Source organism: Electrona antarctica (genome assembly GCF_951216825.1).
Source record: "Electrona antarctica genome assembly, chromosome: 8".
Taxonomy (NCBI): Eukaryota; Metazoa; Chordata; class Actinopteri; order Myctophiformes; family Myctophidae; genus Electrona; species Electrona antarctica.
The window spans coordinates 44,271,074-44,297,154 of NC_136789.1; the positions used below are offsets into that span (position 1 = coordinate 44,271,074).

Consider the following 26,081-nt stretch of genomic DNA (forward strand, 5'->3'; position numbering starts at 1 on the left):
TGAAGAAATGTTCAGTAGTTATATAAAGGGGCTGTACTTCGGGCAGCATGCCCTGACTGCTCTAATCTATCCAAATAAACACACACTCTCTCTCTCTCTCTCTCCCTATAGCATGTTGCCCCCACCCCCAACCCCCCCCCCCCCCCCCCCTGACTTCCCACTGGGTTTGAGGGTTATCACAGCAAGCCTGGCAGGCTCGCTCTCCCAGGCACCGAAGCAGACGAAACGCAAACTCCTAAACTCCTACCCACTTAGTCAGTCAATCACAGATCAGTCTGAGAGTCAGAGTGAGGAAACAGAATGTTAGGAAAGAAAGAGTGAGGATCAGTACTAGGAAACATGCACACACCTCTCTTCTAGATGTTTTCGAAGAAGTCTAAAGGCATCGATGTTGAACTTATATCCTGGACAGCATCTCATCAGACATCATCCAATAGATGTAGGGGTTTTCTTTTGAAGCCTGGATACTGACTTCAAGAACGGAATTGTCAGACAAAGAAGATCCTCACCAAGTCTCAAACAAGAATATTCATTTATTTTTCTTCAGACTTTTCACTGTCCTTCAGGTCTTTCAGAACTCCACCACGTCTGGACACTGTCTGGCTCTGCGAAGACGGAGAGAGTATAACCAGGCTGACTACAAAGTGAGTACCGTCAACACGCTACTCCCCTATTTCTCTAGTATCTATTAGTGATGAAACAAGAAAAAGTCAATCTGATAACTAATGGACTTTAAATCTTTATAACTTTCCATGGTCACGTTATTAAAGTGTCAATTAAAATGACCAATTCCTTGATTATGTCATTTCGGAATATAGATGTAATGTATGTTATTCTAATGACCGTAGCTATTTTGATTTTTGATGATGTCATCAAGAGGGAAGTCTTACTTGATCTACTGTATAGCAAAAGGGAGACTGGATACAGGAGTAGCCAATGTGCTTTTACATAGACACTTTATACAGGAGTAGCCAATGTGCTTTTACATAGGACTGGATACAGGAGTAGCCAATGTGCTTTTACATAGGACTGGATACAGGAGTAGCCAATGTGCTTTTACATAGGACTGGATACAGGAGTAGCCAATGTGCTTTTACATAGGACTGGATACAGGAGTAGCCAATGTGCTTTTACATAGACACTTTATACAGGAGTAGCCAATGTGCTTTTACATAGACGCTTTATGGAATGCAGCTTTTGTGCTTTAATTGAATTTCCTTCAAATATTGTACATGCTGACGGGTCACAGAGACAGGAAAAACAGCATTTCAAACCCACAGGGTCACTGCAGGGTACGGTTACTGTACCTATACTTAATAGTACTGTACATGTGCACGATAATAACCACACAATGGAATTGGCTCTCTTCAGATTACAACCTCTAAAGTTTGCGCGAGCATGTTATATTTCAAAGCAATAAAGTGATAGGGTGAAGAATTATGAATCAGCTAAAATGAGGACCATAACTCTGTCATCACTAACATCAAGTGAACAGGTATTTAAATAAATGGAATGTGTGAAGTGGTACAAACAGTGTTCAAGTTCAATCTAAAGAAAAGTGTCGTGACCCGGTGGAAGCTTTTAGAACTGGCTGGCTGTTCCCGACTCATTGTTCTGGCTATAGTGGTTATCCTGGAGTTTGGAGGTGGGGTCAATGGAGTCCATTTCCTCCTACTTAGAGTTGCTAAAGTTATCTGTGTTGACTTTCCACACCTTTCAGCACAGCATTTAGGGAACCCATTACTTAATGTAACGGCAATCTTAAGCTTTTGGGGGGGATCTTTGGAGGAAATGGATGGCATGCTATACTTAAATACTGTGGTTATTCTTCTTATCCTATTTCAACACAGGAAGTTGCATATTTAACTGCATAGTAAGAGGCAGTTCTCCTGTTTTTACACTGGAAAACTGCTATATTTTTACACCACAAAAGTGTAAGATGAAACTATTGCCATAACAGCCCTCACGACATGACTTCTCACCCATTTCAACTAGCTCTGGTCCAGAGCGTTAGTGAGTTCTCTCACAGACGCTCTGGACCAGAGCTACATTTCAACCAAACTATGGGCACAGTACAAAAACAAAGAAAAAACCAATAACAACAGCAAAGTATACATGCTATTACTACTACTACTAATAACAGCAATAACTAATAATGTGGACCCCAGGGGTCCAAATTATAGTGATTAAATTGTCAATATCATCACAATAAAAAATGACAGTAAACGTATCTTACCTCCACCACAGCCAACAAGGAAGATGAGTCTGCCACGGAACGGAACGTTGGAGAAGACAGTCAGCGAGCAGCCCCTCTCCGAGCCAGGATCCTCTACCGGAGTAGGGTCAGGGGTCATCGTGCCTCCCCCGTACTCGCTAGGTGGCAGCGAGGCGGGAGGAGACCCCCCTCTGGAGCTGAGGGGGTCTCTGGACTGCTGGGCATGTTCTGTACTGGTCACTGCACAGAACCTGGTCATAGCACTGGTCAACGGGGTGCTGGCCAGCATTGTGTTTGCGACCATCATGACCCCTTCACTAGTCATGATCATATCTGGCTTCCTCTGTCATTCCACGGTGAGCTTTTCAATCTGGAAGGATTATTTGTCTATGTTTAAGGCACCTCAATGTTAACTTCAATTGTCATTTTTTTAATATGGAAGTAATGTAAAGTATAGGCCATTTGAACATACTTGAACATTTGAAATATAAGGCCTTCTGCAATTCTGCAATTCCTAAATTGCAACAACACCTGTGGCTAGCCAGACATTGTGGGTATAATCAAGAAGTTGAAGGGTAGCCTACATTTAGGTCTGATAATGATGTACCGTGTTCAAGTCATGGATACTTTAATTACTTTTTTTTTTAAATGGGGAAATTATCCAATTTGTTTAGGCGCCCACAATTCCTTTATCCAATTTTCACATTTTTACTGACTTTGTGTATGATTTTTAAATTATCTTGTAAGTGAGAATAAACAAACAAACAAACAAATCCACTCAGAGTTACCAATCAGTTCACTGGGGACCTGCTGGAACCCCCTTAATGAGGTGCCGGACCCTAGTTTGAGAACCGTCATTTTTAGAGAGATGAGTGTGTGTGTGTGTGTGTGTGTGTGTGTGTGTGTGTGTGTGTGTGTGTGTGTGTGTGTGTGTGTGTGTGTGTGTGTGTGTGTGTGTGTGTGTGTGTGTGTGTGTGTGTGTGTGTGTGTGTGTGTGTGTGTGTGTGTGTGCGTGTGTGTGCGTTGTAACACCTCACCAACTTCTCTTCTGTCTTCTATTGCCTGCTTTCCAGGTGCAGCCCCATGGAACATCTATGTACTGTTCAGACTTGTTGGACGACGGAGGTTGCGTGGCTCTCTTGGTCGTGGGCTTTCTGCTGCTCACCCCGCTACTGGTTCTGGCACTAGCCGCCTACTGCCGCCTGGCCCGACACCTCCAGCTGGGCCTGTGTTTCATCCCCTATAGCAGAGCCGTCTACAAGAACCTGCCCGCCTCGCACCACCGTGGAGCAGGAAGCTGCTGTGGCCAGCAGAGGCCGTCTGAGAGGGAGTTGAAAGCAACTGTATGGGTTTAAGGCAGGCAGTGGTGGGGAAAAAGTACTCAAAGTATCAATACTGAAATGTAGAACTACTCTGTTAACAAGGAAAAGTCCGGAATTCAAAATGTACTTGAGTACAAGTGCAAAATCGAAATGTACTTAAAGTACCAAAAGTACAAAGTACTCACTATGCAGAATGTCCCATTTCCAGTTTTCAAATGTAGGCCTATACAAATGGCCGAAATGTATATAGGGCTGAAGTGGTTAATGAATGTTTTGTAATAATAATCAAAATCTAAAAGTAACTAGTAACTAAAAATTTAAAATAATTGTAGTGGTGTAAAAGTACAATATTTGCCTCTGAAATGTAGTGGAGTAGAAGTAAAAGTATTGGCAATTGGAAATACTCAAGTAAAATACAAATACCTCATAATTTCACTTAAGTAGCCTACAGTAAATGTACTTAGTTACTTTCCAGCACTGGGTTTAGGAGCACGTTTAAGTTTAGGAGTATTAGGGGATGAGAGAATAATCCTGTCATGGTGAGGGTTAAATACTGATGTAAAAATTCTAAACTTTAATGCTGAATTATGCAGTATATCAGCCAATATGTGTGTCACTTTTATTGTTTCTGAATTCTGACTAATTCATACTGCTGTTTTTTTTTTTTATATTAATCTCATACAGTATAGCCTATATTTTTTACTACTGTTTTCAATAAAGAGCTACAAGTAATGGAACTTGTTTGAGGTCAAATGGTCAGATTTTTTACCTGGTGTGGATCGAACTAGTAGAGAAAACCAGGATAGCAGCACGGGAACTTTACTTAGGAAAATAATAAATAATAATTCAAAGGTACACCGCACAGGGCAGTGTGTATACAGGGCATCTGCACATTTATAAAGTGACAATTTAACACAATCTTTGCCAAGGGACAAAAATCTTGTTTTTCTCTCCACAACCCACCTATGCCAAAACGAGAAATCTCGTTTTTGATTAATATCATATACCACGCTTCTAGCGTGCTAAGAAACATCTGCTGAGGGTAGCTGAGTGATATCACTCAGCCACTCTCATCAGATGTATGGCATTGTGGTCTAATGGTCAGACTCTCAGCAGAGATGATACCATGTTCAAATCCAAGTCCTATAGTTCAATACTGGAGTATTTCAACTATCCCTTTACTAACTGAAGGCTAACATACAAAAGAACGCTTCAACAGTACTAAGAGAGATTTGCAGTATAAATTGCACAAAGATGTTAATATGATGAACATATGTTCTCTCTGCACAATTAGCGGACGTGCCACACAACGTCCAAGTCAGCTCACTCTAATTCAATGTATTATGAAATGTAAAATGGTGTCTTATAAACCCAATGAGGGTTGGGCACTTTGTGTGCAGAGCACAAACATAAAATAATCAATCGTAGCAAAAGTGAACAACGGCGACACCGGCGACACGCCGTCCAGTTGAAAGTGAACTACGCTGACACGCCGTGCATACGACGTTGATACGCCGACCCTCTCTTGGACAACGTATTAACGGCGTATATGGACGTCCGCTCAGGCCGCCGGTGCTTTTGTGGAAATGTAAAAGATTTCCTGATTGACAGAAGGAATAAATCACAGCTATATCTTTAGTGGACTTAACAGATGGAATGAATTATTAACTACATTTTAAAGTTTGAATGGGGTTTCTATAGGTGTAAGTATGTAGGACTAGTAGCGTGCCAAAATTTGTGCTATTGCCATTGAGCGTTTATAGAAAGTTATAGAAACTACAAAACATTTCAAAGTAAAAAGTTCCAGCATGTATCTCCACAGTAAGCTGAATTTTAAAAAGTGTGAATGGAGTTTCTAGGAGAAAGGGATTTTTTGACGTGCCAAAACCTGCCATTGACCCCCATTCTGAATTTCTCACATTTAAAAGCACTATATTTCTAAAACTATGAAACATTTCAAAGATTCATTTTCAGGCAAACATGTCCACCGTAAGATGAACCTAAATAGGTTTGTATGGGGTTTCTAGGTGTAAGTATGTAGGACTAGTAGCATGCCAAAGTTTGTGCTATTGCCATTGAGAATGCATTGGGCATTTAAGTTAAATAACTCAGAAACTACAAAAAAATTCAAAGTAAAAGTTCCAGCATGTGTCTCCACAGTAAGCAGAATTTAAAAAGTGTGAATGGAGTTTCTAGGTGAAAGTGATTTTTGGCATGCCAAAATCTGCCATTGACCCCCATTCTGAATTTCTCAAATTTAAAATCACTATATTTCTAAAACTATGAAACATTTCAAAGATTCATTTTCAGGCAAACATGTCCACCGTAAGATGAACTATAAATAGTTTTGTATGGGGTTTCTAGGTGTAAGTATGTAGGACTAGTAGCATGCCAAAGTTTGTGCTATTGCCATTGAGAATGCATTGGGCATTTAAGTTAAATAACTCAGAAACTACAAAACATTTCAAAGTAAAAAGTTCCAGCATGTGTGTCCACAGTAAGCAGAATTTTAAAAAGTGTGAATGGAGTTTCTAGGAGAAAGTTATTTTTTGACGTGCCAAAACCTGCCATTGACCCCCATTCTGAATTTCTCAAATTTAAAAGCACTATATTTCTAAAACTATGAAACATTTCAAAGATTCCACCGTAAGTCCACAAACCTAAATAGGTTTGAATGGAGTTTCTAGGTGTAAGTATGTACTGTAGTGTGTAGTTTTTTCATCATTTTTTTAGTTCACAGTTTTTGCAACGATTTAAAAAAAATGAATATGAATATACACAGAATCATATTAATCAGATGTTTCTTAGCACTGGTGAGTTCTTCTTTTGTATGTTAGTGTAACAGCCGGGAAACGAACCCTGGTCTCCCACGTGGAAAGCCAACATCCTAACCACTAAGACAAGTCAATGGCAATTGCTAGAGTTTTGAGGTCATCAGGCTGAGGCTGTGAGCCACTGCTAGAATAGCCTTCAGTTAATAAAGCTGAATAGCTCTGGCATTAGACTTTAGGGAGACTCGGATTTGAACATGAACTCTCTGTGCTGAGAGTCTGTCTGATCATCATCCCCTACTACACCATCACTCAGTAACAACTGCCTCTTCGTACTGTTGAAGTGATCTTTTGTATGTTAGCCTTCAGTTAGTATAAAGGTGAAAGAATCTAGTCTTGAACACAGAATCAAATGCTTTGAGAGCTGTTTTGTATGTTAGTGTAACACCTGGGAATCTAAACCTGGTCCCCAGCACGGATGGGCCGGGAAGGCCAACATCTTAACCACTAAGCCAAAGCAATTGCTTATGGCTCAGGGGAGACATGAGACTTTTGACGTCATCAGGCTGAGCCACTGCTACAATTTGAGCCTTCAGTTAATACAGCTCTACAGAGAGACTGATCATTAGACCATTGCACCATCAGTCAGACACCCTCAGCCAAAGTCTCCTGGTAATTGTGTGTGTTGGCCTTCAGTTAGTAAAGTTGAAACACTCCAGCATTAAACTATAGGCGAACAGGGATTTGAACATGTAGAGCTGTATTAACTGAAGCCTATAGTAGCAGGGGCTCACAGCCCCTCATATCTCCCCTGTGCCATAGGCAACTGCTTTGGTTTAGTGGTTAAGATGTTGGCCTTCCGTGCGGGCGACCTGGGTTCGATTCCCGGCTGTTACACTAACATGCAAAAGAAGACCTCAACAGCGCTAAGAAACATCTGATTAATATGATTCTGTGTTATCTTCACTTTACCAACTGAAGCCTAACACACAAAAGGTCACTTCAAAAGTACCAGGAGACTTTGGCTGAGAGCGTCTGACTGATGGCGCAGTGGTCTAATGATGAGTCTTTCAGTACAGGCTTTCTGTGTTCAAGTCTCATTCAATGCTGCAGTAACTTGAACTTTTCAAGGCTCGAATATAAAAATAAAAACTCAAAAGCACCAGGAGACGTCTGCTGAATGCCCAAAGGTGCCTTGGCTCAATGGTGTGGTGCGCTTGATCGGTTGCCTCTGCTACAGACAGTTGGCAGGTTCAAGTCCCATGTCATCAAGGTGCTGGAGGACCATCGGGAGACGGTGCTCTCTCCCCCTGTTTCCTGAGATGTAACGGTTGGGGCTTATGTCTGAAAGAACCCTGTCCAGCTATACTTTTACCATGAAAATGTCCAATTTAACATACTCTTACCAGCTCTCAGTGTGCCCTTTTCCAACTGGCCTGGAAGCCAGACATAAAAGAGGGACTTTCCCACCAAGTTTTGGGCCACCAATCAGGGCCCAGTATGCAAATACACAGACTATTCTGTCAGATGATGGGCCAAAACCATGAACTATAGTATGTAGTTTTTTCATCATTTTCATATTTGTTTTTGAAATCGTTGCGAAAACCATGAACTATAGTTCATGGTTTTTGCGACGATTAAAAAAAAAGATGAAAACGATTAAACAAATATACTATAGTGTGTAGTTTTTTCATCGTCAAAAGTCAAGAAAAATTACATTGCCATTGTCGACGATTATAATCGGGGCCCAGTATGCAAATACACTGACTATTCTGTCAGATGAAATACACAGACTATTCTGTCAGATGATGGGCCAAAATGAATTGCTATTTTATTTTTAAACGTTTGACCTAATTCTTATCTGTAAAATGTTAGGTGGACAGGGTTCTTTCAGACATAAGCCCCAACGGTTACTTATCAGGAAACAGGGGGAGAGAGAGCACCCGTCTCCCGATGGTCCATCCCAGCACCTTGATGACATGGGACTTGAACCTGCCAACTGTCTGTAGCAGAGGGAACCGAATCAACCAATATCAAGCACACCATGCCATTGAGCCAAGGCACCTTGGGGCATTCAGCAGATGTCTCCTGGTGCTTTTGAGGTTTTATTTTGTATTCGAGCCTTGAAAAGTTCAAAGTACTAGAGCATTGTGCTATATAGCAGCAATGGGACTTGAACATGGAATGTCCGTACAGAGAGACTGATCATTAGACCATTGCACCATCAGTCAGACACCCTCAGCCAAAGTCTCCTGGTAATTGTGTTTGTTGGCCTTCAGTTAGTAAAGTTGAAACACTCCAGCATTAAACTATAGGCGAACAGGGATTTGAACATGTAGAGCTGTATTAACTGAAGCCTATTGTAGCAGGGGCTCACAGCCCCAGCCTGATGACCTCTCATATCTCCCCTGCGCCATAGGCAACTGCTTTGGTTTAGTGGTTAGGATGTTGGCCTTCCGTGCGGGGGACCTGGGTTCGATTCCCGGCTGTTACACTAACATGCAAAAGAAGACCTCAACAGCGCTAAGAAACATCTGATTATTATGATTCTGTGTTATCTTCACTTTACCAACTGAAGCCTAACACACAAAAGGTCACTTCAAAAGTACCAGGAGACTTTGGCTGAGAGCGTCTGACTGATGGCGCAGTGGTCTAATGATGATTCTTTCAGTACAGGCTTTCTGTGTTCAAGTCTCATTCAATGCTGCAGTAACTTGAACTTTTCAAGGCTCGAATAAAAAAATAAAAACTCAAAAGCACCAGGAGACGTCTGCTGAATGCCCAAAGGTGCCTTGGCTCAATGGTGTGGTGCGCTTGATCGGTTGCCTCTGCTACAGACAGTTGGCAGGTTCAAGTCCCATGTCATCAAGGTGCTGGAGGACCATCGGGAGACGGTGCTCTCTCCCCCTGTTTCCTGACATGTAACGGTTGGGGCTTATGTCTGAAAGAACCCTGTCCAGCTAAACTTTTACCATGAAAATGTCCAATTTAACATACTCTTACCAGCTCTCAGTGTGCCCTTTTCCAACTGGCCTGGAAGCCAGACATAAAAGAGGGACTTTCCCACCAAGTTTTGGGCCACCAATCAGGGCCCAGTATGCAAATACACAGACTATTCTGTCAGATGATGGGCCAAAACCATGAACTATAGTATGTCGTTTTTTCATCATTTTCATATTTGTTTTTGAAATCGTTGCGACGATTAAAAAAAAAGATGAAAACGATTAAACAAATATACTATAGTGTGTAGTTTTTTCATCGTCAAAAGTCAAGAAAAATGACATTGCCATTGTCGACGATTATAATCGGGGCCCAGTATGCAAATACACTGACTATTCTGTCAGATGAAATACACAGACTATTCTGTCAGATGATGGGCCAAAATGCATTGCTATTTTATTTTTAAACGTTTGACCTAATTCTTATCTGTAAAATGTTAGGTGGACAGGGTTCTTTCAGACATAAGCCCCAACGGTTACTTATCAGGAAACAGGGGGAGAGAGAGCACCCGTCTCCCGATGGTCCATCCTAGCACCTTGATGACATGGGACTTGAACCTGCCAACTGTCTGTAGCAGAGGTAACCGAATGAACCAATATCAAGCACACCATGCCATTGAGCCAAGGCACCTTGGGGCATTCAGCAGATGTCTCCTGGTGCTTTTGAGGTTTTATTTTGTATTCGAGCCTTGAAAAGTTCAAAGTACTAGAGCATTGTGCTATATAGCAGCAAGCAGCAATGGGACTTGAACATGGAATGTCCGTACAGAGAGACTGATCATTAGACCATTGCACCATCAGTCAGACACCCTCAGCCAAAGTCTCCTGGTAATTGTGTTTGTTGGCCTTCAGTTAGTAAAGTTGAAACACTCCAGCATTAAACTATAGGCGAACAGGGATTTGAACATGTAGAGCTGTATTAACTGAAGCCTATTGTAGCAGGGGCTCACAGCCCCAGCTGATGACCTCTCATATCTCCCCTGCGCCATAGGCAACTGCTTTGGTTTAGTGGTTAGGATGTTGGCCTTCCGTGCGGGGGACCTGGGTTCGATTCCCGGCTGTTACACTAACATGCAAAAGAAGACCTCAACAGCGCTAAGAAACATCTGATTAATATGATTCTGTGTTATCTTCACTTTACCAACTGAAGCCTAACACACAAAAGGTCACTTCAAAAGTACCAGGAGACTTTGGCTGAGAGCGTCTGACTGATGGCGCAGTGGTCTAATGATGAGTCTTTCAGTACAGGCTTTCTGTGTTCAAGTCTCATTCAATGCTGCAGTAACTTGAACTTTTCAAGGCTCGAATAAAAAAATAAAAACATAAAAACTCAAAAGCACCAGGAGACGTCTGCTGAATGCCCAAAGGTGCCTTGGCTCAATGGTGTGGTGCGCTTGATCGGTTGCCTCTGCTACAGACAGTTGGCAGGTTCAAGTCCCATGTCATCAAGGTGCTGGAGGACCATCGGGAGACGGTGCTCTCTCCCCCTGTTTCCTGAGATGTAACGGTTGGGGCTTATGTCTGAAAGAACCCTGTCCAGCTAAACTTTTACCATGAAAATGTCCAATTTAACATACTCTTACCAGCTCTCAGTGTGCCCTTTTCCAACTGGCCTGGAAGCCAGACATAAAAGAGGGACTTTCCCACCAAGTTTTGGGCCACCAATCAGGGCCCAGTATGCAAATACACAGACTATTCTGTCAGATGATGGGCCAAAACCATGAACTATAGTATGTCGTTTTTTCATCATTTTCATATTTGTTTTTGAAATCGTTGCGAAAACCATGAACTATAGTTCATGGTTTTTGCGACGATTAAAAAAAAAGATGAAAACGATTAAACAAATATACTATAGTGTGTAGTTTTTTCATCGTCAAAAGTCAAGAAAAATTACATTGCCATTGTCGACGATTATAATCGGGGCCCAGTATGCAAATACACTGACTATTCTGTCAGATGAAATACACAGACTATTCTGTCAGATGATGGGCCAAAATGTATTGCTATTTTATTTTTAAACGTTTGACCTAATTCTTATCTGTAAAATGTTAGGTGGACAGGGTTCTTTCAGACATAAGCCCCAACGGTTACTTATCAGGAAACAGGGGGAGAGAGAGCACCCGTCTCCCGATGGTCCATCCCAGCACCTTGATGACATGGGACTTGAACCTGCCAACTGTCTGTAGCAGAGGGAACCGAATCAACCAATATCAAGCACACCATGCCATTGAGCCAAGGCACCTTGGGGCATTCAGCAGATGTCTCCTGGTGCTTTTGAGGTTTTATTTTGTATTCGAGCCTTGAAAAGTTCAAAGTACTAGAGCATTGTGCTATATAGCAGCAATGGGACTTGAACATGGAATGTCCGTACAGAGAGACTGATCATTAGACCATTGCACCATCAGTCAGACACCCTCAGCCAAAGTCTCCTGGTAATTGTGTTGGTTGGCCTTCAGTTAGTAAAGTTGAAACACTCCAGCATTAAACTATAGGCGAACAGGGATTTGAACATGTAGAGCTGTATTAACTGAAGCCTATTGTAGCAGGGGCTCACAGCCCCAGCTGATGACCTCTCATATCTCCCCTGCGCCATAGGCAACTGCTTTGGTTTAGTGGTTAGGATGTTGGCCTTCCGTGCGGGGGACCTGGGTTCGATTCCCGGCTGTTACACTAACATGCAAAAGAAGACCTCAACAGCGCTAAGAAACATCTGATTAATATGATTCTGTGTTATCTTCACTTTACCAACTGAAGCCTAACACACAAAAGGTCACTTCAAAAGTACCAGGAGACTTTGGCTGAGAGCGTCTGACTGATGGCGCAGTGGTCTAATGATGAGTCTTTCAGTACAGGCTTTCTGTGTTCAAGTCTCATTCAATGCTGCAGTAACTTGAACTTTTCAAGGCTCGAATAAAAAAATAAAAACTCAAAAGCACCAGGAGACGTCTGCTGAATGCCCAAAGGTGCCTTGGCTCAATGGTGTGGTGCGCTTGATCGGTTGCCTCTGCTACAGACAGTTGGCAGGTTCAAGTCCCATGTCATCAAGGTGCTGGAGGACCATCGGGAGACGGTGCTCTCTCCCCCTGTTTCCTGAGATGTAACGGTTGGGGCTTATGTCTGAAAGAACCCTGTCCAGCTAAACTTTTACCATGAAAATGTCCAATTTAACATACTCTTACCAGCTCTCAGTGTGCCCTTTTCCAACTGGCCTGGAAGCCAGACATAAAAGAGGGACTTTCCCACCAAGTTTTGGGCCACCAATCAGGGACCAGTATGCAAATACACAGACTATTCTGTCAGATGATGGGCCAAAACCATGAACTATAGTATGTCGTTTTTTCATCATTTTCATATTTGTTTTTGAAATCGTTGCGAAAACCATGAACTATAGTTCATGGTTTTTGCGACGATTAAAAAAAAAGATGAAAACGATTAAACAAATATACTATAGTGTGTAGTTTTTTCATCGTCAAAAGTCAAGAAAAATGACATTGCCATTGTCGACGATTATAATCGGGGCCCAGTATGCAAATACACTGACTATTCTGTCAGATGAAATACACAGACTATTCTGTCAGATGATGGGCCAAAATGCATTGCTATTTTATTTTTAAACGTTTGACCTAATTCTTATCTGTAAAATGTTAGGTGGACAGGGTTCTTTCAGACATAAGCCCCAACGGTTACTTATCAGGAAACAGGGGGAGAGAGAGCACCCGTCTCCCGATGGTCCATCCCAGCACCTTGATGACATGGGACTTGAACCAGCCAACTGTCTGTAGCAGAGGTAACCGAATCAACCAATATCAAGCACACCATGCCATTGAGCCAAGGCACCTTGGGGCATTCAGCAGATGTCTCCTGGTGCTTTTGAGGTTTTATTTTGTATTCGAGCCTTGAAAAGTTCAAAGTACTAGAGCATTGTGCTATATAGCAGCAATGGGACTTGAACATGGAATGTCCGTACAGAGAGACTGATCATTAGACCATTGCACCATCAGTCAGACACCCTCAGCCAAAGTCTCCTGGTAATTGTGTTTGTTGGCCTTCAGTTACTAAAGTTGAAACACTCCAGCATTAAACTATAGGCGAACAGGGATTTGAACATGTAGAGCTGTATTAACTGAAGCCTATTGTAGCAGGGGCTCACAGCCCCAGCCTGATGACCTCTCATATCTCCCCTGCGCCATAGGCAACTGCTTTGGTTTAGTGGTTAGGATGTTGGCCTTCCGTGCGGGGGACCTGGGTTCGATTCCCGGCTGTTACACTAACATGCAAAAGAAGACCTCAACAGCGCTAAGAAACATCTGATTAATATGATTCTGTGTTATCTTCACTTTACCAACTGAAGCCTAACACACAAAAGGTCACTTCAAAAGTACCAGGAGACTTTGGCTGAGAGCGTCTGACTGATGGCGCAGTGGTCTAATGATGAGTCTTTCAGTACAGGCTTTCTGTGTTCAAGTCTCATTCAATGCTGCAGTAACTTGAACTTTTCAAGGCTCGAATAAAAAAATAAAAACTCAAAAGCACCAGGAGACGTCTGCTGAATGCCCAAAGGTGCCTTGGCTCAATGGTGTGGTGCGCTTGATCGGTTGCCTCTGCTACAGACAGTTGGCAGGTTCAAGTCCCATGTCATCAAGGTGCTGGAGGACCATCGGGAGACGGTGCTCTCTCCCCCTGTTTCCTGAGATGTAACGGTTGGGGCTTATGTCTGAAAGAACCCTGTCCAGCTAAACTTTTACCATGAAAATGTCCAATTTAACATACTCTTACCAGCTCTCAGTGTGCCCTTTTCCAACTGGCCTGGAAGCCAGACATAAAAGAGGGACTTTCCCACCAAGTTTTGGGCCACCAATCAGGGCCCAGTATGCAAATACACAGACTATTCTGTCAGATGATGGGCCAAAACCATGAACTATAGTATGTCGTTTTTTCATCATTTTCATATTTGTTTTTGAAATCGTTGCGACGATTAAAAAAAAAGATGAAAACGATTAAACAAATATACTATAGTGTGTAGTTTTTTCATCGTCAAAAGTCAAGAAAAATGACATTGCCATTGTCGACGATTATAATCGGGGCCCAGTATGCAAATACACTGACTATTCTGTCAGATGAAATACACAGACTATTCTGTCAGATGATGGGCCAAAATGCATTGCTATTTTATTTTTAAACTTTTGACCTAATTCTTATCTGTAAAATGTTAGGTGGACAGGGTTCTTTCAGACATAAGCCCCAACGGTTACTTATTAGGAAACAGGGGGAGAGAGAGCACCCGTCTCCCGATGGTCCATCCCAGCACCTTGATGACATGGGACTTGAACCAGCCAACTGTCTGTAGCAGAGGTAACCGAATCAACCAATATCAAGCACACCATGCCATTGAGCCAAGGCACCTTGGGGCATTCAGCAGATGTCTCCTGGTGCTTTTGAGGTTTTATTTTGTATTCGAGCCTTGAACAGTTCAAAGTACTAGAGCATTGTGCTATATAGCAGCAATGGGACTTGAACATGGAATGTCCGTACAGAGAGACTGATCATTAGACCATTGCACCATCAGTCAGACACCCTCAGCCAAAGTCTCCTGGTAATTGTGTTTGTTGGCCTTCAGTTACTAAAGTTGAAACACTCCAGCATTAAACTATAGGCGAACAGGGATTTGAACATGTAGAGCTGTATTAACTGAAGCCTATTGTAGCAGGGGCTCACAGCCCCAGCCTGATGACCTCTCATATCTCCCCTGCGCCATAGGCAACTGCTTTGGTTTAGTGGTTAGGATGTTGGCCTTCCGTGCGGGGGACCTGGGTTCGATTCCCGGCTGTTACACTAACATGCAAAAGAAGACCTCAACAGCGCTAAGAAACATCTGATTAATATGATTCTGTGTTATCTTCACTTTACCAACTGAAGCCTAACACACAAAAGGTCACTTCAAAAGTACCAGGAGACTTTGGCTGAGAGCGTCTGACTGATGGCGCAGTGGTCTAATGATGAGTCTTTCAGTACAGGCTTTCTGTGTTCAAGTCTCATTCAATGCTGCAGTAACTTGAACTTTTCAAGGCTCGAATAAAAAAATAAAAACTCAAAAGCACCAGGAGACGTCTGCTGAATGCCCAAAGGTGCCTTGGCTCAATGGTGTGGTGCGCTTGATCGGTTGCCTCTGCTACAGACAGTTGGCAGGTTCAAGTCCCATGTCATCAAGGTGCTGGAGGACCATCGGGAGACGGTGCTCTCTCCCCCTGTTTCCTGAGATGTAACGGTTGGGGCTTATGTCTGAAAGAACCCTGTCCAGCTAAACTTTTACCATGAAAATGTCCAATTTAACATACTCTTACCAGCTCTCAGTGTGCCCTTTTCCAACTGGCCTGGAAGCCAGACATAAAAGAGGGACTTTCCCACCAAGTTTTGGGCCACCAATCAGGGCCCAGTATGCAAATACACAGACTATTCTGTCAGATGATGGGCCAAAACCATGAACTATAGTATGTCGTTTTTTCATCATTTTCATATTTGTTTTTGAAATCGTTGCGAAAACCATGAACTATAGTTCATGGTTTTTGCGACGATTAAAAAAAAAGATGAAAACGATTAAACAAATATACTATAGTGTGTAGTTTTTTCATCGTCAAAAGTCAAGAAAAATGACATTGCCATTGTCGACGATTATAATCGGGGCCCAGTATGCAAATACACTGACTATTCTGTCAGATGAAATACACAGACTATTCTGTCAGATGATGGGCCAAAATGCATTGCTATTTTATTTTTAAACGTTTGACCTAATTCTTATCTGTAAAATGTTAGGTGGACAGGGTTCTTTCAGACATAAGCCCCAACGGTTACTTATCAGGAAACAGGGGGAGAGAGAGCACCCGTCTCCCGATGGTCCATCCCAGCACCTTGATGACATGGGACTTGAACCAGCCAACTGTCTGTAGCAGAGGTAACCGAATCAACCAATATCAAGCACACCATGCCATTGAGCCAAGGCACCTTGGGGCATTCAGCAGATGTCTCCTGGTGCTTTTGAGGTTTTATTTTGTATTCGAGCCTTGAAAAGTTCAAAGTACTAGAGCATTGTGCTATATAGCAGCAATGGGACTTGAACATGGAATGTCCGTACAGAGAGACTGATCATTAGACCATTGCACCATCAGTCAGACACCCTCAGCCAAAGTCTCCTGGTAATTGTGTTTGTTGGCCTTCAGTTAGTAAAGTTGAAACACTCCAGCATTAAACTATAGGCGAACAGGGATTTGAACATGTAGAGCTGTATTAACTGAAGCCTATTGTAGCAGGGGCTCACAGCCCCAGCCTGATGACCTCTCATATCTCCCCTGCGCCATAGGCAACTGCTTTGGTTTAGTGGTTAGGATGTTGGCCTTCCGTGCGGGGGACCTGGGTTCGATTCCCGGCTGTTACACTAACATGCAAAAGAAGACCTCAACAGCGCTAAGAAACATCTGATTAATATGATTCTGTGTTATCTTCACTTTACCAACTGAAGCCTAACACACAAAAGGTCACTTCAAAAGTACCAGGAGACTTTGGCTGAGAGCGTCTGACTGATGGCGCAGTGGTCTAATGATGAGTCTTTCAGTACAGGCTTTCTGTGTTCAAGTCTCATTCAATGCTGCAGTAACTTGAACTTTTCAAGGCTCGAATAAAAAAATAAAAACTCAAAAGCACCAGGAGACGTCTGCTGAATGCCCAAAGGTGCCTTGGCTCAATGGTGTGGTGCGCTTGATCGGTTGCCTCTGCTACAGACAGTTGGCAGGTTCAAGTCCCATGTCATCAAGGTGCTGGAGGACCATCGGGAGACGGTGCTCTCTCCCCCTGTTTCCTGAGATGTAACGGTTGGGGCTTATGTCTGAAAGAACCCTGTCCAGCTAAACTTTTACCATGAAAATGTCCAATTTAACATACTCTTACCAGCTCTCAGTGTGCCCTTTTCCAACTGGCCTGGAAGCCAGACATAAAAGAGGGACTTTCCCACCAAGTTTTGGGCCACCAATCAGGGCCCAGTATGCAAATACACAGACTATTCTGTCAGATGATGGGCCAAAACCATGAACTATAGTATGTCGTTTTTTCATCATTTTCATATTTGTTTTTGAAATCGTTGCGAAAACCATGAACTATAGTTCATGGTTTTTGCGACGATTAAAAAAAAAGATGAAAACGATTAAACAAATATACTATAGTGTGTAGTTTTTTCATCGTCAAAAGTCAAGAAAAATGACATTGCCATTGTCGACGATTATAATCGGGGCCCAGTATGCAAATACACTGACTATTCTGTCAGATGAAATACACAGACTATTCTGTCAGATGATGGGCCAAAATGCATTGCTATTTTATTTTTAAACGTTTGACCTAATTCTTATCTGTAAAATGTTAGGTGGACAGGGTTCTTTCAGACATAAGCCCCAACGGTTACTTATCAGGAAACAGGGGGAGAGAGAGCACCCGTCTCCCGATGGTCCATCCCAGCACCTTGATGACATGGGACTTGAACCAGCCAACTGTCTGTAGCAGAGGTAACCGAATCAACCAATATCAAGCACACCATGCCATTGAGCCAAGGCACCTTGGGGCATTCAGCAGATGTCTCCTGGTGCTTTTGAGGTTTTATTTTGTATTCGAGCCTTGAAAAGTTCAAAGTACTAGAGCATTGTGCTATATAGCAGCAATGGGACTTGAACATGGAATGTCCGTACAGAGAGACTGATCATTAGACCATTGCACCATCAGTCAGACACCCTCAGCCAAAGTCTCCTGGTAATTGTGTTGGTTGGCCTTCAGTTAGTAAGGTTGAAACACTCCAGCATTAAACTATAGGCGAACAGGGATTTGAACATGTAGAGCTGTATTAACTGAAGCCTATTGTAGCAGGGGCTCACAGCCCCAGCCTGATGACCTCTCATATCTCCCCTGCGCCATAGGCAACTGCTTTGGTTTAGTGGTTAGGATGTTGGCCTTCCGTGCGGGGGACCTGGGTTCGATTCCCGGCTGTTACACTAACATGCAAAAGAAGACCTCAACAGCGCTAAGAAACATCTGATTAATATGATTCTGTGTTATCTTCACTTTACCAACTGAAGCCTAACACACAAAAGGTCACTTCAAAAGTACCAGGAGACTTTGGCTGAGAGCGTCTGACTGATGGCGCAGTGGTCTAATGATGAGTCTTTCAGTACAGGCTTTCTGTGTTCAAGTCTCATTCAATGCTGCAGTAACTTGAACTTTTCAAGGCTCGAATAAAAAAATAAAAACTCAAAAGCACCAGGAGACGTCTGCTGAATGCCCAAAGGTGCCTTGGCTCAATGGTGTGGTGCGCTTGATCGGTTGCCTCTGCTACAGACAGTTGGCAGGTTCAAGTCCCATGTCATCAAGGTGCTGGAGGACCATCGGGAGACGGTGCTCTCTCCCCCTGTTTCCTGAGATGTAACGGTTGGGGCTTATGTCTGAAAGAACCCTGTCCAGCTAAACTTTTACCATGAAAATGTCCAATTTAACATACTCTTACCAGCTCTCAGTGTGCCCTTTTCCAACTGGCCTGGAAGCCAGACATAAAAGAGGGACTTTCCCACCAAGTTTTGGGCCACCAATCAGGGCCCAGTATGCAAATACACAGACTATTCTGTCAGATGATGGGCCAAAACCATGAACTATAGTATGTCGTTTTTTCATCATTTTCATATTTGTTTTTGAAATCGTTGCGACGATTAAAAAAAAAGATGAAAACGATTAAACAAATATACTATAGTGTGTAGTTTTTTCATCGTCAAAAGTCAAGAAAAATGACATTGCCATTGTCGACGATTATAATCGGGGCCCAGTATGCAAATACACTGACTATTCTGTCAGATGAAATACACAGACTATTCTGTCAGATGATGGGCCAAAATGCATTGCTATTTTATTTTTAAACTTTTGACCTAATTCTTATCTGTAAAATGTTAGGTGGACAGGGTTCTTTCAGACATAAGCCCCAACGGTTACTTATCAGGAAACAGGGGGAGAGAGAGCACCCGTCTCCCGATGGTCCATCCCAGCACCTTGATGACATGGGACTTGAACCAGCCAACTGTCTGTAGCAGAGGTAACCGAATCAACCAATATCAAGCACACCATGCCATTGAGCCAAGGCACCTTGGGGCATTCAGCAGATGTCTCCTGGTGCTTTTGAGGTTTTATTTTGTATTCGAGCCTTGAAAAGTTCAAAGTACTAGAGCATTGTGCTATATAGCAGCAATGGGACTTGAACATGGAATGTCCGTACAGAGAGACTGATCATTAGACCATTGCACCATCAGTCAGACACCCTCAGCCAAAGTCTCCTGGTAATTGTGTTTGTTGGCCTTCAGTTACTAAAGTTGAAACACTCCAGCATTAAACTATAGGCGAACAGGGATTTGAACATGTAGAGCTGTATTAACTGAAGCCTATTGTAGCAGGGGCTCACAGCCCCAGCCTGATGACCTCTCATATCTCCCCTGCGCCATAGGCAACTGCTTTGGTTTAGTGGTTAGGATGTTGGCCTTCCGTGCGGGGGACCTGGGTTCGATTCCCGGCTGTTACACTAACATGCAAAAGAAGACCTCAACAGCGCTAAGAAACATCTGATTAATATGATTCTGTGTTATCTTCACTTTACCAACTGAAGCCTAACACACAAAAGGTCACTTCAAAAGTACCAGGAGACTTTGGCTGAGAGCGTCTGACTGATGGCGCAGTGGTCTAATGATGAGTCTTTCAGTACAGGCTTTCTGTGTTCAAGTCTCATTCAATGCTGCAGTAACTTGAACTTTTCAAGGCTCGAATAAAAAAATAAAAACTCAAAAGCACCAGGAGACGTCTGCTGAATGCCCAAAGGTGCCTTGGCTCAATGGTGTGGTGCGCTTGATCGGTTGCCTCTGCTACAGACAGTTGGCAGGTTCAAGTCCCATGTCATCAAGGTGCTGGAGGACCATCGGGAGACGGTGCTCTCTCCCCCTGTTTCCTGAGATGTAACGGTTGGGGCTTATGTCTGAAAGAACCCTGTCCAGCTAAACTTTTACCATGAAAATGTCCAATTTAACATACTCTTACCAGCTCTCAGTGTGCCCTTTTCCAACTGGCCTGGAAGCCAGACATAAAAGAGGGACTTTCCCACCAAGTTTTGGGCCACCAATCAGGGCCCAGTATGCAAATACACAGACTATTCTGTCAGATGATGGGCCAAAACCATGAACTATAGTATGTCGTTTTTTCATCATTTTCATATTTGTTTTTGAAATCGTTGCGAAAACCATGAACTATAGTTCATGGTTTTTGCGACGATTAAAAAAAAAGATGAAAACGATTAAACAAATATACTATAGTGTGTAGTTTTTTCATCGTCAAAAGTCAAGAAAAATGACATTGCCATTGTCGACGATTATAATCGGGGCCCAGTATGCAAATACACTGACTATTCTGTCAGATGAAATACACAGACTATTCTGTCAGATGATGGGCCAAAATGCATTGCTATTTTATTTTTAAACGTTTGACCTAATTCTTATCTGTAAAATGTTAGGTGGACAGGGTTCTTTCAGACATAAGCCCCAACGGTTACTTATCAGGAAACAGGGGGAGAGAGAGCACCCGTCTCCCGATGGTCCATCCCAGCACCTTGATGACATGGGACTTGAACCAGCCAACTGTCTGTAGCAGAGGTAACCGAATCAACCAATATCAAGCACACCATGCCATTGAGCCAAGGCACCTTGGGGCATTCAGCAGATGTCTCCTGGTGCTTTTGAGGTTTTATTTTGTATTCGAGCCTTGAAAAGTTCAAAGTACTAGAGCATTGTGCTATATAGCAGCAATGGGACTTGAACATGGAATGTCCGTACAGAGAGACTGATCATTAGACCATTGCACCATCAGTCAGACACCCTCAGCCAAAGTCTCCTGGTAATTGTGTTTGTTGGCCTTCAGTTAGTAAAGTTGAAACACTCCAGCATTAAACTATAGGCGAACAGGGATTTGAACATGTAGAGCTGTATTAACTGAAGCCTATTGTAGCAGGGGCTCACAGCCCCAGCCTGATGACCTCTCATATCTCCCCTGCGCCATAGGCAACTGCTTTGGTTTAGTGGTTAGGATGTTGGCCTTCCGTGCGGGGGACCTGGGTTCGATTCCCGGCTGTTACACTAACATGCAAAAGAAGACCTCAACAGCGCTAAGAAACATCTGATTAATATGATTCTGTGTTATCTTCACTTTACCAACTGAAGCCTAACACACAAAAGGTCACTTCAAAAGTACCAGGAGACTTTGGCTGAGAGCGTCTGACTGATGGCGCAGTGGTCTAATGATGAGTCTTTCAGTACAGGCTTTCTGTGTTCAAGTCTCATTCAATGCTGCAGTAACTTGAACTTTTCAAGGCTCGAATAAAAAAATAAAAACTCAAAAGCACCAGGAGACGTCTGCTGAATGCCCAAAGGTGCCTTGGCTCAATGGTGTGGTGTGCTTGATCGGTTGCCTCTGCTACAGACAGTTGGCAGGTTCAAGTCCCATGTCATCAAGGTGCTGGAGGACCATCGGGAGACGGTGCTCTCTCCCCCTGTTTCCTGAGATGTAACGGTTGGGGCTTATGTCTGAAAGAACCCTGTCCAGCTAAACTTTTACCATGAAAATGTCCAATTTAACATACTCTTACCAGCTCTCAGTGTGCCCTTTTCCAACTGGCCTGGAAGCCAGACATAAAAGAGGGACTTTCCCACCAAGTTTTGGGCCACCAATCAGGGCCCAGTATGCAAATACACAGACTATTCTGTCAGATGATGGGCCAAAACCATGAACTATAGTATGTCGTTTTTTCATCATTTTCATATTTGTTTTTGAAATCGTTGCGAAAACCATGAACTATAGTTCATGGTTTTTGCGACGATTAAAAAAAAAGATGAAAACGATTAAACAAATATACTATAGTGTGTAGTTTTTTCATCGTCAAAAGTCAAGAAAAATGACATTGCCATTGTCGACGATTATAATCGGGGCCCAGTATGCAAATACACTGACTATTCTGTCAGATGAAATACACAGACTATTCTGTCAGATGATGGGCCAAAATGCATTGCTATTTTATTTTTAAACGTTTGACCTAATTCTTATCTGTAAAATGTTAGGTGGACAGGGTTCTTTCAGACATAAGCCCCAACGGTTACTTATCAGGAAACAGGGGGAGAGAGAGCACCCGTCTCCCGATGGTCCATCCCAGCACCTTGATGACATGGGACTTGAACCAGCCAACTGTCTGTAGCAGAGGTAACCGAATCAACCAATATCAAGCACACCATGCCATTGAGCCAAGGCACCTTGGGGCATTCAGCAGATGTCTCCTGGTGCTTTTGAGGTTTTATTTTGTATTCGAGCCTTGAAAAGTTCAAAGTACTAGAGCATTGTGCTATATAGCAGCAATGGGACTTGAACATGGAATGTCCGTACAGAGAGACTGATCATTAGACCATTGCACCATCAGTCAGACACCCTCAGCCAAAGTCTCCTGGTAATTGTGTTGGTTGGCCTTCAGTTAGTAAGGTTGAAACACTCCAGCATTAAACTATAGGCGAACAGGGATTTGAACATGTAGAGCTGTATTAACTGAAGCCTATTGTAGCAGGGGCTCACAGCCCCAGCCTGATGACCTCTCATATCTCCCCTGCGCCATAGGCAACTGCTTTGGTTTAGTGGTTAGGATGTTGGCCTTCCGTGCGGGGGACCTGGGTTCGATTCCCGGCTGTTACACTAACATGCAAAAGAAGACCTCAACAGCGCTAAGAAACATCTGATTAATATGATTCTGTGTTATCTTCACTTTACCAACTGAAGCCTAACACACAAAAGGTCACTTCAAAAGTACCAGGAGACTTTGGCTGAGAGCGTCTGACTGATGGCGCAGTGGTCTAATGATGAGTCTTTCAGTACAGGCTTTCTGTGTTCAAGTCTCATTCAATGCTGCAGTAACTTGAACTTTTCAAGGCTCGAATAAAAAAATAAAAACTCAAAAGCACCAGGAGACGTCTGCTGAATGCCCAAAGGTGCCTTGGCTCAATGGTGTGGTGCGCTTGATCGGTTGCCTCTGCTACAGACAGTTGGCAGGTTCAAGTCCCATGTCATCAAGGTGCTGGAGGACCATCGGGAGACGGTGCTCTCTCCCCCTGTTTCCTGAGATGTAACGGTTGGGGCTTATGTCTGAAAGAACCCTGTCCAGCTAAACTTTTACCATGAAAATGTCCAATTTAACATACTCTTACCAGCTCTCAGTGTGCCCTTTTCCAACTGGCCTGGAAGCCAGACATAAAAGAGGGACTTTCCCACCAAGTTTTGGGCCACCAATCAGGGCCCAGTATGCAAATACACAGACTATTCTGTCAGATGATGGGCCAAAACCATGAACTATAGTATGTCGTTTTTTCATCATTTTCATATTTGTTTTTGAAATCGTTGCGACGATTAAAAAAAAAGATGAAAACGATTAAACAAATATACTATAGTGTGTAGTTTTTTCATCGTCAAAAGTCAAGAAAAATGACATTGCCATTGTCGACGATTATAATCGGGGCCCAGTATGCAAATACACTGACTATTCTGTCAGATGAAATACACAGACTATTCTGTCAGATGATGGGCCAAAATGCATTGCTATTTTATTTTTAAACTTTTGACCTAATTCTTATCTGTAAAATGTTAGGTGGACAGGGTTCTTTCAGACATAAGCCCCAACGGTTACTTATCAGGAAACAGGGGGAGAGAGAGCACCCGTCTCCCGATGGTCCATCCCAGCACCTTGATGACATGGGACTTGAACCAGCCAACTGTCTGTAGCAGAGGTAACCGAATCAACCAATATCAAGCACACCATGCCATTGAGCCAAGGCACCTTGGGGCATTCAGCAGATGTCTCCTGGTGCTTTTGAGGTTTTATTTTGTATTCGAGCCTTGAAAAGTTCAAAGTACTAGAGCATTGTGCTATATAGCAGCAATGGGACTTGAACATGGAATGTCCGTACAGAGAGACTGATCATTAGACCATTGCACCATCAGTCAGACACCCTCAGCCAAAGTCTCCTGGTAATTGTGTTTGTTGGCCTTCAGTTACTAAAGTTGAAACACTCCAGCATTAAACTATAGGCGAACAGGGATTTGAACATGTAGAGCTGTATTAACTGAAGCCTATTGTAGCAGGGGCTCACAGCCCCAGCCTGATGACCTCTCATATCTCCCCTGCGCCATAGGCAACTGCTTTGGTTTAGTGGTTAGGATGTTGGCCTTCCGTGCGGGGGACCTGGGTTCGATTCCCGGCTGTTACACTAACATGCAAAAGAAGACCTCAACAGCGCTAAGAAACATCTGATTAATATGATTCTGTGTTATCTTCACTTTACCAACTGAAGCCTAACACACAAAAGGTCACTTCAAAAGTACCAGGAGACTTTGGCTGAGAGCGTCTGACTGATGGCGCAGTGGTCTAATGATGAGTCTTTCAGTACAGGCTTTCTGTGTTCAAGTCTCATTCAATGCTGCAGTAACTTGAACTTTTCAAGGCTCGAATAAAAAAATAAAAACTCAAAAGCACCAGGAGACGTCTGCTGAATGCCCAAAGGTGCCTTGGCTCAATGGTGTGGTGCGCTTGATCGGTTGCCTCTGCTACAGACAGTTGGCAGGTTCAAGTCCCATGTCATCAAGGTGCTGGAGGACCATCGGGAGACGGTGCTCTCTCCCCCTGTTTCCTGAGATGTAACGGTTGGGGCTTATGTCTGAAAGAACCCTGTCCAGCTAAACTTTTACCATGAAAATGTCCAATTTAACATACTCTTACCAGCTCTCAGTGTGCCCTTTTCCAACTGGCCTGGAAGCCAGACATAAAAGAGGGACTTTCCCACCAAGTTTTGGGCCACCAATCAGGGCCCAGTATGCAAATACACAGACTATTCTGTCAGATGATGGGCCAAAACCATGAACTATAGTATGTCGTTTTTTCATCATTTTCATATTTGTTTTTGAAATCGTTGCGACGATTAAAAAAAAAGATGAAAACGATTAAACAAATATACTATAGTGTGTAGTTTTTTCATCGTCAAAAGTCAAGAAAAATGACATTGCCATTGTCGACGATTATAATCGGGGCCCAGTATGCAAATACACTGACTATTCTGTCAGATGAAATACACAGACTATTCTGTCAGATGATGGGCCAAAATGCATTGCTATTTTATTTTTAAACGTTTGACCTAATTCTTATCTGTAAAATGTTAGGTGGACAGGGTTCTTTCAGACATAAGCCCCAACGGTTACTTATCAGGAAACAGGGGGAGAGAGAGCACCCGTCTCCCGATGGTCCATCCCAGCACCTTGATGACATGGGACTTGAACCAGCCAACTGTCTGTAGCAGAGGTAACCGAATCAACCAATATCAAGCACACCATGCCATTGAGCCAAGGCACCTTGGGGCATTCAGCAGATGTCTCCTGGTGCTTTTGAGGTTTTATTTTGTATTCGAGCCTTGAAAAGTTCAAAGTACTAGAGCATTGTGCTATATAGCAGCAATGGGACTTGAACATGGAATGTCCGTACAGAGAGACTGATCATTAGACCATTGCACCATCAGTCAGACACCCTCAGCCAAAGTCTCCTGGTAATTGTGTTTGTTGGCCTTCAGTTAGTAAAGTTGAAACACTCCAGCATTAAACTATAGGCGAACAGGGATTTGAACATGTAGAGCTGTATTAACTG

General features: G+C 43.1%; 1 protein-coding gene across 2 annotated transcripts; it reads left to right on the forward strand.

Annotated features, from left to right (window-relative positions):
- Positions 1–60: 60 nt before the first annotated feature.
- tmem88a (transmembrane protein 88 a) lies at positions 61–4,268 on the forward strand. Of its 2 annotated transcripts, none has more exons than XM_079507438.1 (3): positions 61–644; positions 2,248–2,571; positions 3,289–4,268. In XM_079507438.1, the coding sequence occupies exons 2-3, from the start codon at positions 2,260–2,262 to the stop codon at positions 3,568–3,570; spliced, it is 594 nt and encodes a 197-aa protein (XP_079363564.1). In that variant the 5' UTR covers positions 61–644; positions 2,248–2,259; the 3' UTR covers positions 3,571–4,268. The 2 variants fall into 2 exon arrangements, with proteins under 2 accessions (XP_079363564.1, XP_079363563.1); XM_079507437.1 differs by having other exon boundaries at positions 62–648.
- The last annotated feature ends 21,813 nt before the right edge of the window (positions 4,269–26,081 follow it).